This window comes from Tympanuchus pallidicinctus, unplaced genomic scaffold, assembly GCF_026119805.1.
Source record: "Tympanuchus pallidicinctus isolate F22 unplaced genomic scaffold, pur_lepc_1.0 scaffold24, whole genome shotgun sequence".
Classification (NCBI taxonomy): domain Eukaryota; kingdom Metazoa; phylum Chordata; class Aves; order Galliformes; family Phasianidae; genus Tympanuchus; species Tympanuchus pallidicinctus.
The window spans coordinates 1,350,815-1,364,631 of record NW_026294741.1 but is presented as its reverse complement, the minus strand read 5'-3'; the positions used below and the strand labels follow the sequence as shown (position 1 = coordinate 1,364,631).

The window sequence follows — 13,817 nt, the reverse complement described above, 5'->3', positions numbered from 1 at the left end:
CCTCAGAACTGTTCCACAATACTAAATGAACTACTTTTCTAGAGAAACGATGGTTAATATTTCTGCTATGAGGACTGCACCTCCAGACCACGTCTCCCCCTTAAAATAAACAAGCCAACAAGCATAAATAAATAAGAACAATCCCCAGAGCAAATAAAGCATCACTTACTGCTGCTCCTCTGCAAACTGCTTCTGCATGTCAGGGCTGTACTGCGGGGCTGCCGGGCGCATCCCTATGAAAGAAGCCTGTCCCATGTAAGGCATTCCAGTCGCTGGCATTGGCCCTAAGGACATGCCACCCTAGAACAAAATTAATAATACAGCTTCAAGGTTTTTTTCCTCCAGAAACGAAGCCCAACCACTGACAATTACATCCTGCTAAATGACAAACCAGGTAGATCTCACAAAATTCAGAGCGTAACAACTGCTGTGACAAGCTGCTGCAGAACAAGGCAGCGGCCATTCAGTAGGTGGCACTCTTCCCTCTCGATGATGAGCTACAATTCTCAGGGGATTTTAGACAGCACGATGGCTTTCTGGGCAAATACAGAAAATGAAGACAAAATCGACACAATCTAGGTGAAACCATTACAGGCATCCTAACCTACATCACTAACAGATCCATGCACTTGGGTTTCCTTGTTTGTTTCATTTTTAATGCAGTTTCCTACTCTAAATGATTACAGAGAACTTCTAAACTCCATGCTGGGGGTGCATGCTCCTAACCAACAGCTGCTGCTGGCCAGACTGGCTCTGATCACTTCACAGAAAAAACTCATTTGGGCATCAAGGGGGCAGAGAATACAGAGCAACAGCACCAGGAGCCTCAGCCAAATGGACTGCATGAAATGAGGAATATTTGGTGATAGACATATCCTGGTGTGGTGGCAGTAGCAAAGCTTGCCTAATATAGGAGGAGCCAAAAATTAAATTACTTCTATTATCATTCATTTTGTTTTTGCTATCAGAACACACAGAAAGAGAACAAGTGCTACTATTTTTAGACTAGCACTCATAAAACCATCTTCCTGCTATAAATTTTAGGAAATTAATTTAATAATGTCCAGGTGGGGGTGGGAAGTGAGAGGAGAGCATAAGGAGATGGCAAGACATAATAAATTCAATTTGAGACAGCAATTCGGTTACAAAGCTTTGGCAATACATAAAATTTCAGCAAAATGCAAATCTGTACATAAGCACAGATGGTACTAAACAGAAAACAAGTGATTAAAAGCAGAGAAAATATAGCACTGGCTACTCATACTTTGTTCTTGTTCCTCAATTAGCAACAGTTCAGATAAAGACCAAGTTGCTTTAAGCAAGGAAAAACCAACAATGTTAGAGAGGAAGTAGAACAAATGGGAAAACTGCTCATGCGAGACAATGCAGCACATTTCTCTGGAATTGCTTTCTCCCTGCAACAAGGTTCTTAAGAAGAAAGTTTACCAATCACCACTTGCACTTGCATGCAGCTCTACTTCAGCATCTGAGTGACAAAGACACAAAGAACTCAGCGAATTGGTCACCACCACAGCATGTACCAGCTCACAAGGGGCTCATGAAATACTGCACAACATCCCACCTTAGCAGTAAGGATGTAGAACCAAAGCAAAAGCAGTGTCTCATTTCAAGCCACATCTCATCGGCACACACCTGCATGGCCATGGGTCCAGGAGGCATTTGAGAGCCATAATTCATGCCCATCATGCCTGGCATGTTGGACTGCATGACGGGAACCATTGGAAATCCTTGCTGTTGCATAGGAATCATCCCTGTAATAAAAGGTTCAACAGGATGAGCACTTTGTGTTAAAGCTTGTTTTTTTTGTAAATATTTGAACTAAACCACCACAGCAAAGTAAAGGAAGAACAAAGAAATCAGTCCCGCAGTGAAAAGCAGGCTGCAGGGCAGGCACTGCGGGATATCCTGAAGTTAGCTACTGGTCAGGCTAAGGGAAGAGATGATAGAGGCTTTCCCACAGCCAGGCAGATGAAGCCTCCCACCACCTGAAGGAATGGCTGTGGGTTTCTTCCCATACACTCTTCACAGGGTCAGTTCCAGCTAATGAGATTTAATTAACCGCGTTGACAGCTGCTGATAATTAATTGTCCATTACACTAGAAAGGGAAAACTTTAAAACTGGGAGCATTTCAAGATCAGCCTCGGGAAATAAATCCATGCAGCACTTTCACAGAGCGACTTCTCGTTCTGAGCTGGCTGGATAACTCGTACCCCGGTCAACGAGCCCAACACACAGAGTGGAATGGCTAGAAGTATTTGCCAGTCAAAGCCACATTTGAGTAGAATTTGACAAATCAAACTGAAATATAATTATTCACAGAACGAAGCCAAATCGATTACGCCTCAGGATCTTTGTGTTTTGCTCTCCTGGGAGTCAGACACCAAGAAGAAACTCACACTTGCTACCAGCACCCCATGAGAGAATTCTGACCGCCTGTGGCTGAACATCACGTGCAAAGGCACTCCAGGAGGGATGCAACAAGCTCAGAAATAAGCCATAAATCAGCTCACAACACATTTTATAAGAAAACTGTCACTTCTTCAAGTTCTCTCTGTATCTTTCATTAATTAAACAAACAGCGCTGCAACAGCAATGAGAACAAAGGTAATTTAAAACTGGGGCTCTCCTGTTGTCTGAGCACTTTCACACAGGTTGTGACTGCTGTCCCAAGGTCTTACAGAGCTTTGTAAATATTGACTGGGTACTGCAGAACCCACACAACACTGGTATGCACAGCTGGCAGAAGGAGCATAAAGAGGTTAAATGTCGTATTCAAAATAATTATAAAAATCTTAAAGGCAAATTCAGGGTCAGACACACCAGAAGTATCATCTTCCAGGGTCTCTAACCCAGCACTTTGCTTTATCAGCATTGCACAGAGCTTTAAAACAGCTGCATTGAACTGAAGGGGCCGACCAGCTCAGGAGTTCACCTAATCACGCTGGGAGCAGCAGCGCTGAACAGAGATCACTTGGAGTTGGTTGCCATCTCCAAAGGTAACAAACTTAGTGCTCAGAGCATTACATCCATACATACCTTGAGGGGGGCCCAAAGCGCCTGCCACAGGGAACATGAAGCTAGAAGAGGAGGGAGAAAAGGGAACGTGAACATCAGTGGATGAAAGCAGTCTCTGAAGTGCACCAGCCACAGTCCTCACACCGCAGTCGGCACCTCCACCTGCTGCTGTGCATTTCAGAGGAGACATCAGCAACGTTACACACAGCCCAAAACTTCACAGCTCACTCTGCAGAGCTATGAAGGAACAGACCTCAGCCTCCGTAACAGCACGAAAATGGCTTTGATTCATCCACATCACCCACAGGAGAACTTCCAGCACCTGCACAGGTCGGTGACAGGTCAGTCTGTGAGCTCGGGCTGGGCCTTCGAGCACTGCAGAATGAATAAGCATCTCCTGCCAGAAGCATCTGATTCAGCAAGACCATGAAACGCACCAGAAAACGGTCCTCAGTTCCTTGGTAACTGTTTTCAACAGGGAATAAACTGACCGTCAGACCCCACTGCCTTCCCCTCTCCCCCTAGAAATGGTATGCATCACAAAATAATGCCGTGGCTGGTTTCTTAGTTACATCTCAGTTCAAGAAAAACTGTTGGTTCGCAAAAAAACTATTCATCAAGTAAAAAACACCAGGTACACCTGGAGGAGGAACTGCTGAAAATTCAACCAAAATTCTAATGGAAATGCTATAGCGGGCTGTGCTGCCAAACAGGACAAAAGCCCTCGTTGGGAAGCCTCACTCACAATAAAATCACCTGAGCAGTAAGTCACAAAATAAGAACTTGAATCGGTGCCCCAGCCAGCTGTTCCCTCAAAATGCCACACAAAGACAAACACGCTCACAGACGTTCAACACAAAGGTGGACCTAAAACCACCTGGGAGTGAAGGAGCAGACACTACAGCTGACTGCAGGCAGTTCTGCACACCCTGCAGGAAGTCACAAAGCCAACCTCATTTATACTTCTAGAAGAACTGAGCAAAATAAATTCTAAGACAAAATAAAGAATCTGGTTGATGGATAAACACAAAATTTAATTGCAGCCAGTTGCTGTACAGACTGCAGGTAACACAGTCACCAGCACAACCCACAGCACTCCTCAGTTCAGTCTCTAACTTGGAATCTTCTCAATGTTTCGGCTTCTTCTTTTCACCTATGGAAACAGCTGATTATCTCCAGGCTGTCAGCACCGAGTGCCACCTCAGCCACAGATCCTCTGAAGCCACATGTAATTTCAGCTCCTGCACACAAAGCAGTTCTGTGCATCTTAAAAATACACCACTCCGCATTTCTTTCGAATTATAAAATATTTAAAGTTCATTCTGAAAAGCTCACAAGTACCAAAAAGCGTTCATAGCTTTATGTTGCACTTTCTTGTCAGGGAATCTGGTCAAAAAGCGTTCTTCCAAATTAGCAAACGTAATGTAACCTGAACAAGAGTAGCAAGGTACCACTGCCTGTTGGAAGCAAATAAAGGACAGGCAATAAAATATTTATCCCTTCCTACTGAGCTCCTGATTTATTTATAGGTCTCAGTGAAAGATGAATAAATAAACAAACCCTGGAACTAATGAGAGGGCACTGGAAGAGAAAGCCACACCAAAGTGGCAAAGCAAGCTCCTAGCACAGCTCTCCTCATGGTTCTGCTGTGCCACTGCTGGGAGCTGCCACCAGCACGGACGCTCAATCCTCATCATCATTTCTAAAGGCAAAAACCAGAAGCCTTATTTCCACACTGCTTTCCAGGGACACAGAAGGTATGGTCACAGCCAGCTAAAGCAGCTGATCCGCAATGCTGAAATTAAGCTCTCAGCCACTGCTGAGATAACGTGGAAGCAGGACAGAAAACCACAAAACCTGACAAAACATGCTGATAGAAACAACACCAGGAGCAGCTTTATTTAAAAAAAAAAAAAAAGACATTTTAAGTCCAGGTACCTCAAAATAATAGAACTGATCATAAGAATAAGCAGGTAACAACAGGACTGCCTTTAAAAAACAAAATGAAATGGGCACAATGAAGTACATCTGTAAAAGCCAATATGCTTCTCGAAAGCCAGAAGAGTGTTTATTCCAGCTAGTTGGCGGCAAACTCCAAAGTTCCCAAACACACTTTCCTGAGAATGGAATCCCTCACAATCTTGATTATTTAGGGCAGCTGACTACCACCAAACGTGCCATTTCAATGGGATTTCTTATTCCTCATTACTTCCATAAAAGATTTAAAAGCAGCTGCAGGATTTCTGTTGTTCTCAATGTCAGATGCCCCCCCACCAGCTGGGCTGATGCAACTAGATGCAATACTTGATGTAATACAGTAAGAAAACGTTACATGTCTCATAGCCTGCACCAGACAGAGTAAATATAAGGAAAGCAAAGCAATTACCCTACAGCACTGTTGTGAGACTTCTGTTAATCTGTGTGCTCCTATCGGATAAGTACCTTAAATGGGAAGCTTCAAAACTGAAAGTCAGCCTCGATCAAACCACAGGAGCAACTCCTTTGCTGTATCTGTGCGTTCCATCTGCACGCAATGCACTCCTAACCACAAGCAGATTTTTGACCCCCCAGTTCCCAATGAGCAAAGCCTCATTCCACCAACACGCTACGGGATACGCCGGAGTATATTTCAGTGGCAAATTTCAACAAAGAAATCCACAGAAACGAACCCCCGGCGCAGAACGTGAATCGCTGCCGCCGGATTCGCTCTCAAAGCATCCAAACGCCGATGGGAAACAAACAAAGGCTCTGCGACGAGCGCACCGTCGTGGCCTTCAGCTGACTGACAAACGAACGTCCGCTCCTCGCAGGCAGCGCTGCTCTGAGGCCGCCGTTTCGCAGCCGTGCCGGGTTTATGGAGCGACGCGCTGCACAACCGGCCCTCGGACCTCGAAGGAGCAACTGAGCCACCCGCCCCGAGAGCGGAGCTCCGGAAATACCAGAGCCCGGCTTAAACGAAAGCATCGCTGCTTTCACCCGACCCCGTTCCTCCACCTCACACCGTGCCCGCAGCGCCGGTGAACCAGCACAGCTGTCCCTGCCGGCACCCAGCGGGGCTGCGGGCCCTGCAGGAACCCGCAGAGAGAGACGTTCGGAAGGCAGCGACAGGCGGGCGGCTCGCACCGAGGCAGCAGGCCAGAGAGCCCGGCACGGCGGCACAGGGGCACGGCGGCACAGCGGGCCGCCCGCGGGCCCCGACCCCCGCCTCCCCCGCAGCCCTTCAGCCCCGCGCCCAAGCCCGACGGCCCCGGCCCCCCGCTGCCCTCGGACCCCGCCCCGCTCCGCTGCACCGACCCGGCTGCCCCCGCGCCTCCCGCCGCTCCAGCTCCGCCGGCGCCCGCCGCTCCACCGCCCGCCGCGCCGGGCCCGGCCCGCAGCGCCATCTTCCCGCTCCGGCCCGGCGGTCAGCTGAGCCGCCGCGCTTCCGGGGCCGGGCCCGACTGCGGCCCGCCTCAGCACCGCCCCTCGTCCCGCGTGCAGCCCGGCCCCGGGCGGCGGGAAGAGGAGGAGCCCCTCAGAGAGGGCGGGAGGAACGGAGCCGCGATCTACGCCCAAAGGAGGCAGTGCGAGCAACAGAGCGCGCGCTCCTCAGCGACCGCAGAAACGGACACGGCTCCCCCAGAAGCCTTTACGACCTTATTTATTCTGCTGCGGGGCTCAAACGACACGAAACTACAGAGACTGAGAAGCACTTAAAAGATCCATTATCCCAAAGGCAGAAGGAAGGTTGCACTTCCCCTATTCGTTGTTTTGCATTGCTAGAAAAACGCGTCCAGGGAAGCATCTCCCAGCTGCAGTTCCCCGGCCTGGCAGCACCCCTCCCCTCTCCTTCCCCCCACAACCCGCATTTTCTGCGAGTCTGAGAAGTGTTTTAGGAACACTGAACTGACAGCAGTTCCAAGCAGTAATATAAAAGTGACAGTAACACAGTCTTTTGAACAATTGTTCAGTAATATGAAGTGTTCAGTAGCATTCACTGCAAGAGCACAGTTTGCAGCTCCTATAAGAAGCATTCAGGAGTCCTCATATTTAGGTAGGGACTTTTGTGCATGTAAACATCCCACCTCACGCAGAAGGAAAGAGGAAGAAATACTCTTCTTCCTTCCCCTTCACCACCATCTTCATTCTTCCATTCTTCAGCATGGCCACAGGTGTCACTCCCAGCCCAAGAGCCATCTGCCACAGTTCAGCTTTCTGAAGCAGTCTTCAAATTACTGTTATTTGTAACTTCCTTAACTTTCTTCTTTTCCTTAACATTTTCCTTTGCAGTTCTCCTACAAAAAAGACCAAGGCAGCTGAGCACTGCATATTAAAAATAAAGTACATAGAAATACAATCGACATCAGACATTTTGCATTAAGGTAGAGCAACTGAACTTAAATCCTTCAGTAGGAAGCATCTGAAGATAAAACAATGACAATCTACCATACAAAATTGCCAGCCTTATTTTGTGAGCTCTAGCCATTGCAATTTAAGTTTTATTTCTTGTATTAATGCTTGCCTACCCTGCCTGTGGCAGGGAGATTGGAACTTGATCAGTGAGGCCCCCTCCAGCCCCAGCCATTACACGAGTCATAGGACAGAAACAAAGCAAGCTCTTTACCAGAAGAGGAGCGGGTTCTGGAATTCTGCTAGGACAGCTTTACAGCCTGTTACAGAGCTACCTGTAATGCTGTCTTCTCACATGCAGCCATGTAGGGTGAACTCGTGGCATTAACCCAATTTCCAGTAGCAGATTCTGACACTGAAACTGCACTGTCACTACATTACAAGCGCTGTGACCTGGTGTGTCCCAGTGAGATGTTGGTTAGAGTGGAGGAAACTTGGTGGGCCTTTTCTGGACAAAGGACATTTTGAAATTAAAGAAAAAGCAAGAATAAAAAAAAAACCACAAACCCTCCACACACGCACACTCTTACTTTTTTCTTCTGTCTTTTTTTAAGAAGCACTGAGGAGTGGTACAAATTGCTTCTCTCGTTAGTGGTTTCTTAATGAATTTCTTCTTCTGTTTGCTGAGAATGACATTTAGTAAAGGATTAACTGATTTTAAAGGATAAAAATTAATATTCAAAATAAATAAAACTGACAACGAAAACCTGCACTAGTTTGTAAGGTACTGTTGGTCTGAATGTATTTTCAGCATTTATTCCAGAGTCAGTTCAGCTATATTATCTCCATGGCATTCAAAATACTTCATTTTAATACTTATGGTTAATACACACACACACAATTTGAAATTAATTTTGAAAGCTATTAAAAATTATCAGTCAAAATAAAGCATTAAGAAATACTCTTTACCAGCCTATCCAACACCCACACACCATTTTAAGGTAACTTACACACCATTTTAAGGTCATGTACTGGAAGTGATTCATGAGTGCAGGCCTGGGAAGCCTGGGGCATGTTTCAGGGAACTCCCTGTGCTCCAGGAACTAACTGCTTCTCTATATTAGAGAATTCTTTATGTTTCCATTTTTTTGTCTGGGTGGAAAAACAGGCCATCACAGCTCTGTCAAAGACTCCTTTTGCAGCTGAACTGCAACAGTAACTTCTGCAACCCCCACACCCCCAACCAGCCCTCATGCAGGATGTAAAAATGGAAGACAAACAGGTAATGTATTCAAATGAACATACCTTTGGAGTTTGGGAAAGTGCTTTATGTAGTCTGGCACAGGACAGCCAGCTCGCTGGATAACACTGGCTATGCTGAAAGGGAGAGGAGGGAAGAGATTAACTCTGGCAGTGACTGTAGGGAAACGAGAAGAGCAAAACCAGCTGAACAGACTCGAATCTTCCCCCTCAGAAGGGTTCAAGTCAGAATACCAGGTTTCACTCAAAAACACAATGAAGTACGCCTTGCACTGCCATTGTTCACAGCGCAACGATGTAGCAAAGAGTGCCGGTTAGTGAAAAGCTTCAAACCAAAACCTTAAAATCGAGATGTTCCAGGCTTTCCCTTACTGTTAACACCTTACAGCTTCCATGTGAGTTCTGAATTCTTGAAGAGCATTCTATATTAAGGTGAGTTTCGCAGGGCTCAGCAGCACCATGCTCACAGGGTGTGTGGCATTAGAAAGGACCACACAGCTCAGCAGGACACCATAGCAAAAATATGCTTTATTCTTTGTGTAACATGCTTGAAATTTACCTTCGTAATAAAGGCTTATCATCTTCTGTAAAGAAAGTGACTGCTTTCCCTGTGTGTCCTGCTCTTCCAGTACGACCTGTCAAAACACAAATTGAACAGAGCACAGGTCTTCAAATATCTTTGTTCTACTCCTCTTCATAGCCCAGGCCTCCCAAAGTACATTAACACACTAAGCACACGACCACAGCTGATCCCAAAAGGTCATTTCTACTGCATGAAAACAACAACTATACTTGAAAGGTCTAAATGTTCAAAGACCATAGAAGCCTGACAAAAAGTAACTCTTTTTTACTGAGAGTTGAGATGAGGTATGAATCGACTCAAATGAGTCAATGCTGTAGCAACAGAGGAGTCTTGCTGTCAGGATTTTCACATATGCATAAGAGTTTCTCCATTAAAGATCCGCAAACTATGGAAAAGGACGTATTGTGCAAACAATACTCACCTATTCTGTGGATGTATTCCACTGCACTTGTTGGCAAATCGTAATTAATGACCATATTAACTCCTTTGAAATCAATCCCTCGAGCTAGTAAAGCTGTGCAAATGAGCACCCAGATCTTCCCAGCTCTGAAACTGTGCACTACATTATCTCTCTAGAAAAAAAAAAAGAAAGGTACTTGGAAACATCTTGACCAGCAGTTTGATGCAAACTTGTTTCCTGAAAATTGTCATGTTAATAAAAAACTAAATCTCTAAACCAAAACATGCAGATAATTACTGTTAAACTTACCTGAAGTAACATTTTAAAAAGGAACTACCAAGTACTGTAAAGCATGTTGGGGAAAGAAATTATAACCTCCTACCTGCTGTTGAGTTTTGTCTGCATGGATGACATCTACGTTGATGCCTTCATAAATAAGCTCATGGAAAAGCTCTTTAGCCCTCTCAATAGACTGTACAAAAACAAGGACTGGGGGAGCAAAACCCTGCAAAACAGAAAGCTTCTATAAGGTTCAAGCCCTTTTCCTACTGTTGCAGGCTGCAGACTCTGCTGCTACCAACTTAAATGAACCCCATATTTACATCTTAGAGGATTATCTTTTCTTAACTAGCAAAAATCTTTGGGACATAAGCAAATTCAACTCCACTACCTTCAAAGGAATTACTCTTCACTTAATCGTCAGGCTGTAATTTAATCCACAAAAACAATTTTTTCCCCACTCAATATGAACAACCCCTTTCACACTGCCTACTACAATTAACTGCACCATTAATGCAGACCACTCCCAAGCAGGGCTCAAATATGTAACTAACACTGGAAAATCCTTTAAAATTTCACAGGGAAAGTAACATTCCTCTTGTACAGGAGATCTGGACAATGCTTTAACCCAGAGAAACCTCTGAGAGATAGAATACACGGCTCAGTTCAGAAGCAGGATGTGCTCAATCACTCCAAAATACCTTTTTAACAAGCTCTCTCATTGCTGTCAGTTTTCCTGTCTCTGATCCAACAAACAACAGCTCTTGTTCCACCGTCTCTGCTGCAGAGTTTCTGAAATCAGAAATGCAATAAATACATATAAATCTTACGTGGTGGGTGAGAAGCACTGCAAGACAAACTGTCATCAGTACATCCTCCAAGGGGGTAATGCTCATTTGACAATGAAGTAACAGGCAAAGGAAAAAAGAGAGAATCAGAGCGTGACTGCACACCTACCTTGCACCAACAGTCACCAGAACAATACTGTCAAGGTTGAGTTTACACCACTCCTCCACATCACGTGCAAAGGTTGCGCTGAAAAAGGCTCTTCTCACCACATGGGACGTGCATGCCAGGAAGATGGAGGCCAATTGCTCTCGGAATCCTGACTTTCCATCTTCAAACAGTTTGTCTGACTCATCCACCACCAGCCACTCCACGCTAGGAACAAAGAAGTTTTCTTCTCAGTAAGAGTCATTTGCACAGAAGCCAGAAGGCCTAAGGAACCTTACAGACACAAGGACCATACACACATCCGCTTCCCAGTAGCAGAGCTGACAGCAAAACCATATTTGATATAGTACCTGGTCAAGTCTATTGCTGGAGGATCTTGTTTCAGTAAATAGATGAGTCTGTTTGGAGTAGTAACTAATATATCTATTAAAAAAACAAAACAAGACAAACAGCAGAATGTTAGAACAGACAAAACAGACTTTAGCAGAGCACTGAGCAGAGCATTAAGAAACATGTTCCTACCCAATCAGACAGAGATTTGTTGGTTTGGGCTCAGGACAAGGCACTTCACTGTTGCAATTCATTTAGGGTAATATTTAAGCAGCAGAAGATATTGCAAAAAGGCTGCAAATTTCTTTTATCACCACAAGACCTTATGGGTGTGGCTGTTAAAATTCAGTGGAAGTAGTTTAGATACTAAAATCAGTTCCACTCTTCTCTTGTTTGGAGCCCTATCTACTGTAATATTTACCCACAATTATGATAAGCCCACAACTTATGATGGTTCACTGTCAGGCTCACTCCCTATTTCTTCCATACAAGCTCCTTTTTAGTGCTGAGCAATAGACTGCATAAACTTAAGTGGTGTTAACAATCTCCATAAAACCAACACCAGCCAGAAGAGCAAAGTCAATGACATTTCTGAGATATTCAAAAAGCACTTCAGTGGTGAAAAGTTACCAAACTTCTTAGACGACTTGGGCCCAAACTTCTTTGCTGCTTCAGAGGCCTTGTGGATCATGTGGATCCTGAAGCCTGTCCCCTCAGCCAACTTCACCAACTCCCGATGCGTCTGAAAAGACAGCAACACAGATTAAATGTCCAAACCAAGATGATTCGCTTTTGTGATCTGAAAAACCGCAGGCATCCCTCAATAAAGTTTCAAACATCATTCAGATTTCAGGATTTGAGAAAGCTATTTAGTTTGTGGAGCGTAATAAATGAGCGAGCACACACATCTGAAAATAATTCCTTCCTCCACAACACGCACCTGGCCAGCAAGTTCCCGGGTAGGCGATATGATCAGGGCTCTGAATCCTTTGTTCATGGGTTGCTTCAGGTGTGTTAAGAGAGGAATACAAAATGCCAGTGTTTTTCCAGACCCAGTAGGAGCAGAAGCTAGAAGTTCTCGGCCCTGGAAGAAAACAAAAAAGGGACACTGTGTTCTCCTCAAAGAAGAAAGACAAAGCAAAAACAAACAACAAAACTACGAACCTAATCCCAAGCACATCAGCAAAAGCACAGACCACAAATCTTTCATAGCTGTATTTTGAAATGTTATGCCTTTGATACATTTCTAAAGCTGTACAACTGACCAATGACAGGATTCTAAAAAGAGAGCCTTCTTTCCAAATTGTGCCACTCACCCTGTAATAATATACGATTCTGTAAGACTTACATGAAGCATGACTGGAATGGCCTGCATCTGGATTGGCGTTGGAACCTGGAAGCCAGCAGCTTGAATATTCTCAATGACTTTGGGGTGGACTTTGTATTCCTTCTGAAGTTGATCAAACGTGGCAATTGGGTCAGGAAGATCTGTCCCTTGAATGTTAATCCTGTGTTGATTTCTGAAACGGTTTATCTGAAAGGCAAGAGATACACTCTTCTTCTAGTTTGCCTTTTAACTCTGTCATAAAACTAAATGCATATGAATTCACCTTCTGGTTATTTTCCCCATACTCAGTCAAGCTCCTCCCAGAAGAAACTACAACTGTTGGATGCAACTCCCACAGAAAACAGGCGATCAGTTGCTACACTGGAATGTGGTGGTCCTACCTTCTCCCTTCTCAAACGTTCAAGCTTTTCTGCAGTAGGTTTTTTGTTGTCTTTTGTATCTTTGACTTTTGCTTCCAGAGAGGACATCCACATTATCCCACCGCTTTCTGACAGCTCTGGCATTGACACTGCTTCTGGAAGTTTCAAAAAAAACAAAGCTTCCATTGGTAAAATCCAATCAAAAAGGATACCTCAAAACCTTTTTTGTCTCATTGCCACTGAATGGAACGAAGATACCAATTACATCCCAAAACCTCATTACCGAATCACAACACAGCCATTCTATCAGCTCTCACGTTGTGCAGCCAAAGAAGCCACAGACCCCTTTTTTCCCAGTCGAGTAACCCACAATATCTGCATATTTAACGCAAACCGAAGCAAGAAGAATGAACTTTGTCAGGGTACTCTATCGCATACATGTACACATAGACACCTTGTATCTTTTTTCTTTTCCTTTGGCCACTTTCTGCCGTCCTTTTTCTCTTCCCCGCCATCTCCACATCCTTTCTTCCCGCTCCATCCTCCTGCTTCCCCGCGGACCCCAGTGAGGCTCCTCCCTCCTTGCGCCCGAAGAAGTCGAGGTTCTCCGGTGTGCCGCCACTTCCCCGGATCACCTGGAGGAGGTGGCGAGGCACAGGGTGACAAACTCGGAGAGGAGCGGTGAGGATCCCGAGCGCCGCCACAAGGCCGCGAGTGCGCGCGGGGGAACACCGAGCGGATGGGAACGGGCCGGAGCCCCGCTGAGCCGCCTCGGGCCCCGCCCTGTTCCTCCCAGCCCCCCCCGGTAGCTCCGCACCCCGAAGCGCCGCGCGTCCCGCCCGAAGCGCTGTACGTCGAAACGAGCCCCGGCGCCCAAGCGGCGGAACAGCTCCTGCGCCTCCATGCCGCCACCAGCTCCCGACTCTCCCCGCGGCGCA

The 13,817-nt window shown here is 45.6% G+C and overlaps 2 protein-coding genes across 10 annotated transcripts in view; both read right to left on the bottom strand.

The window, feature by feature from the left end:
* The window catches only part of SYNRG (synergin gamma), a 35,969-nt gene extending 29,534 nt beyond the window's left edge, over positions 1-6,435 (bottom strand). For all 6 annotated transcript variants that reach the window (XM_052688924.1, XM_052688925.1, XM_052688926.1 and 3 more), the window contains exons 1-4: positions 6,332-6,435; positions 3,059-3,099; positions 1,654-1,772; positions 170-300 (exon numbers count right to left, since the gene is read on the bottom strand). In XM_052688924.1, the coding sequence (XP_052544884.1) occupies positions 170-300; positions 1,654-1,772; positions 3,059-3,099; positions 6,332-6,420 (380 nt within the window). In that variant the 5' untranslated portion in view covers positions 6,421-6,435. The remainder of the gene's footprint in view (positions 1-169; positions 301-1,653; positions 1,773-3,058; positions 3,100-6,331) is intronic.
* Positions 6,436-6,660: 225 nt separating this feature from the next.
* DDX52 (DExD-box helicase 52) lies at positions 6,661-13,817 on the bottom strand. 4 transcript variants are annotated; one of them, XM_052689004.1, is made up of 15 exons: positions 13,697-13,817; positions 13,334-13,514; positions 12,901-13,034; positions 12,521-12,706; positions 12,113-12,256; positions 11,803-11,914; positions 11,193-11,265; positions 10,846-11,049; positions 10,590-10,680; positions 9,992-10,114; positions 9,631-9,781; positions 9,186-9,261; positions 8,672-8,743; positions 7,957-8,049; positions 6,661-7,311 (listed from the first exon to the last, which is right to left on the bottom strand). In XM_052689004.1, exons 1-15 carry the CDS (start codon positions 13,781-13,783, stop codon positions 7,224-7,226), a joined length of 1,815 nt encoding a protein of 604 aa, XP_052544964.1. In that variant the 5' UTR covers positions 13,784-13,817; the 3' UTR covers positions 6,661-7,223. The 4 variants fall into 4 exon arrangements, with proteins under 4 accessions (XP_052544964.1, XP_052544965.1, XP_052544967.1 ...); XM_052689005.1 differs by having other exon boundaries at positions 13,733-13,806; XM_052689007.1 differs by lacking the exon at positions 13,334-13,514 and having other exon boundaries at positions 13,697-13,787.

What these genes read in the sequence shown, in the direction of transcription:
- DDX52 (XM_052689004.1), bottom strand. Translation starts at nt 13,783, where the DNA reads ATGGAGGCGCAGGAGCTGTTCCGCCGCTTGGGCGCCGGGGCTCGTTTC. An exon ending in CCAGCAATAGACTTGACCAG is followed by an intron (nt 11,050 to 11,192) that starts GTACTATATCAA and finishes CTTTGTTCCTAG; the next exon opens with CGTGGAGTGGCTGGTGGTGG. An exon ending in CAGACAAAACTCAACAGCAG is followed by an intron (nt 9,782 to 9,991) that starts GTAGGAGGTTAT and finishes TTTTTTTTCTAG; the next exon opens with AGAGATAATGTAGTGCACAG.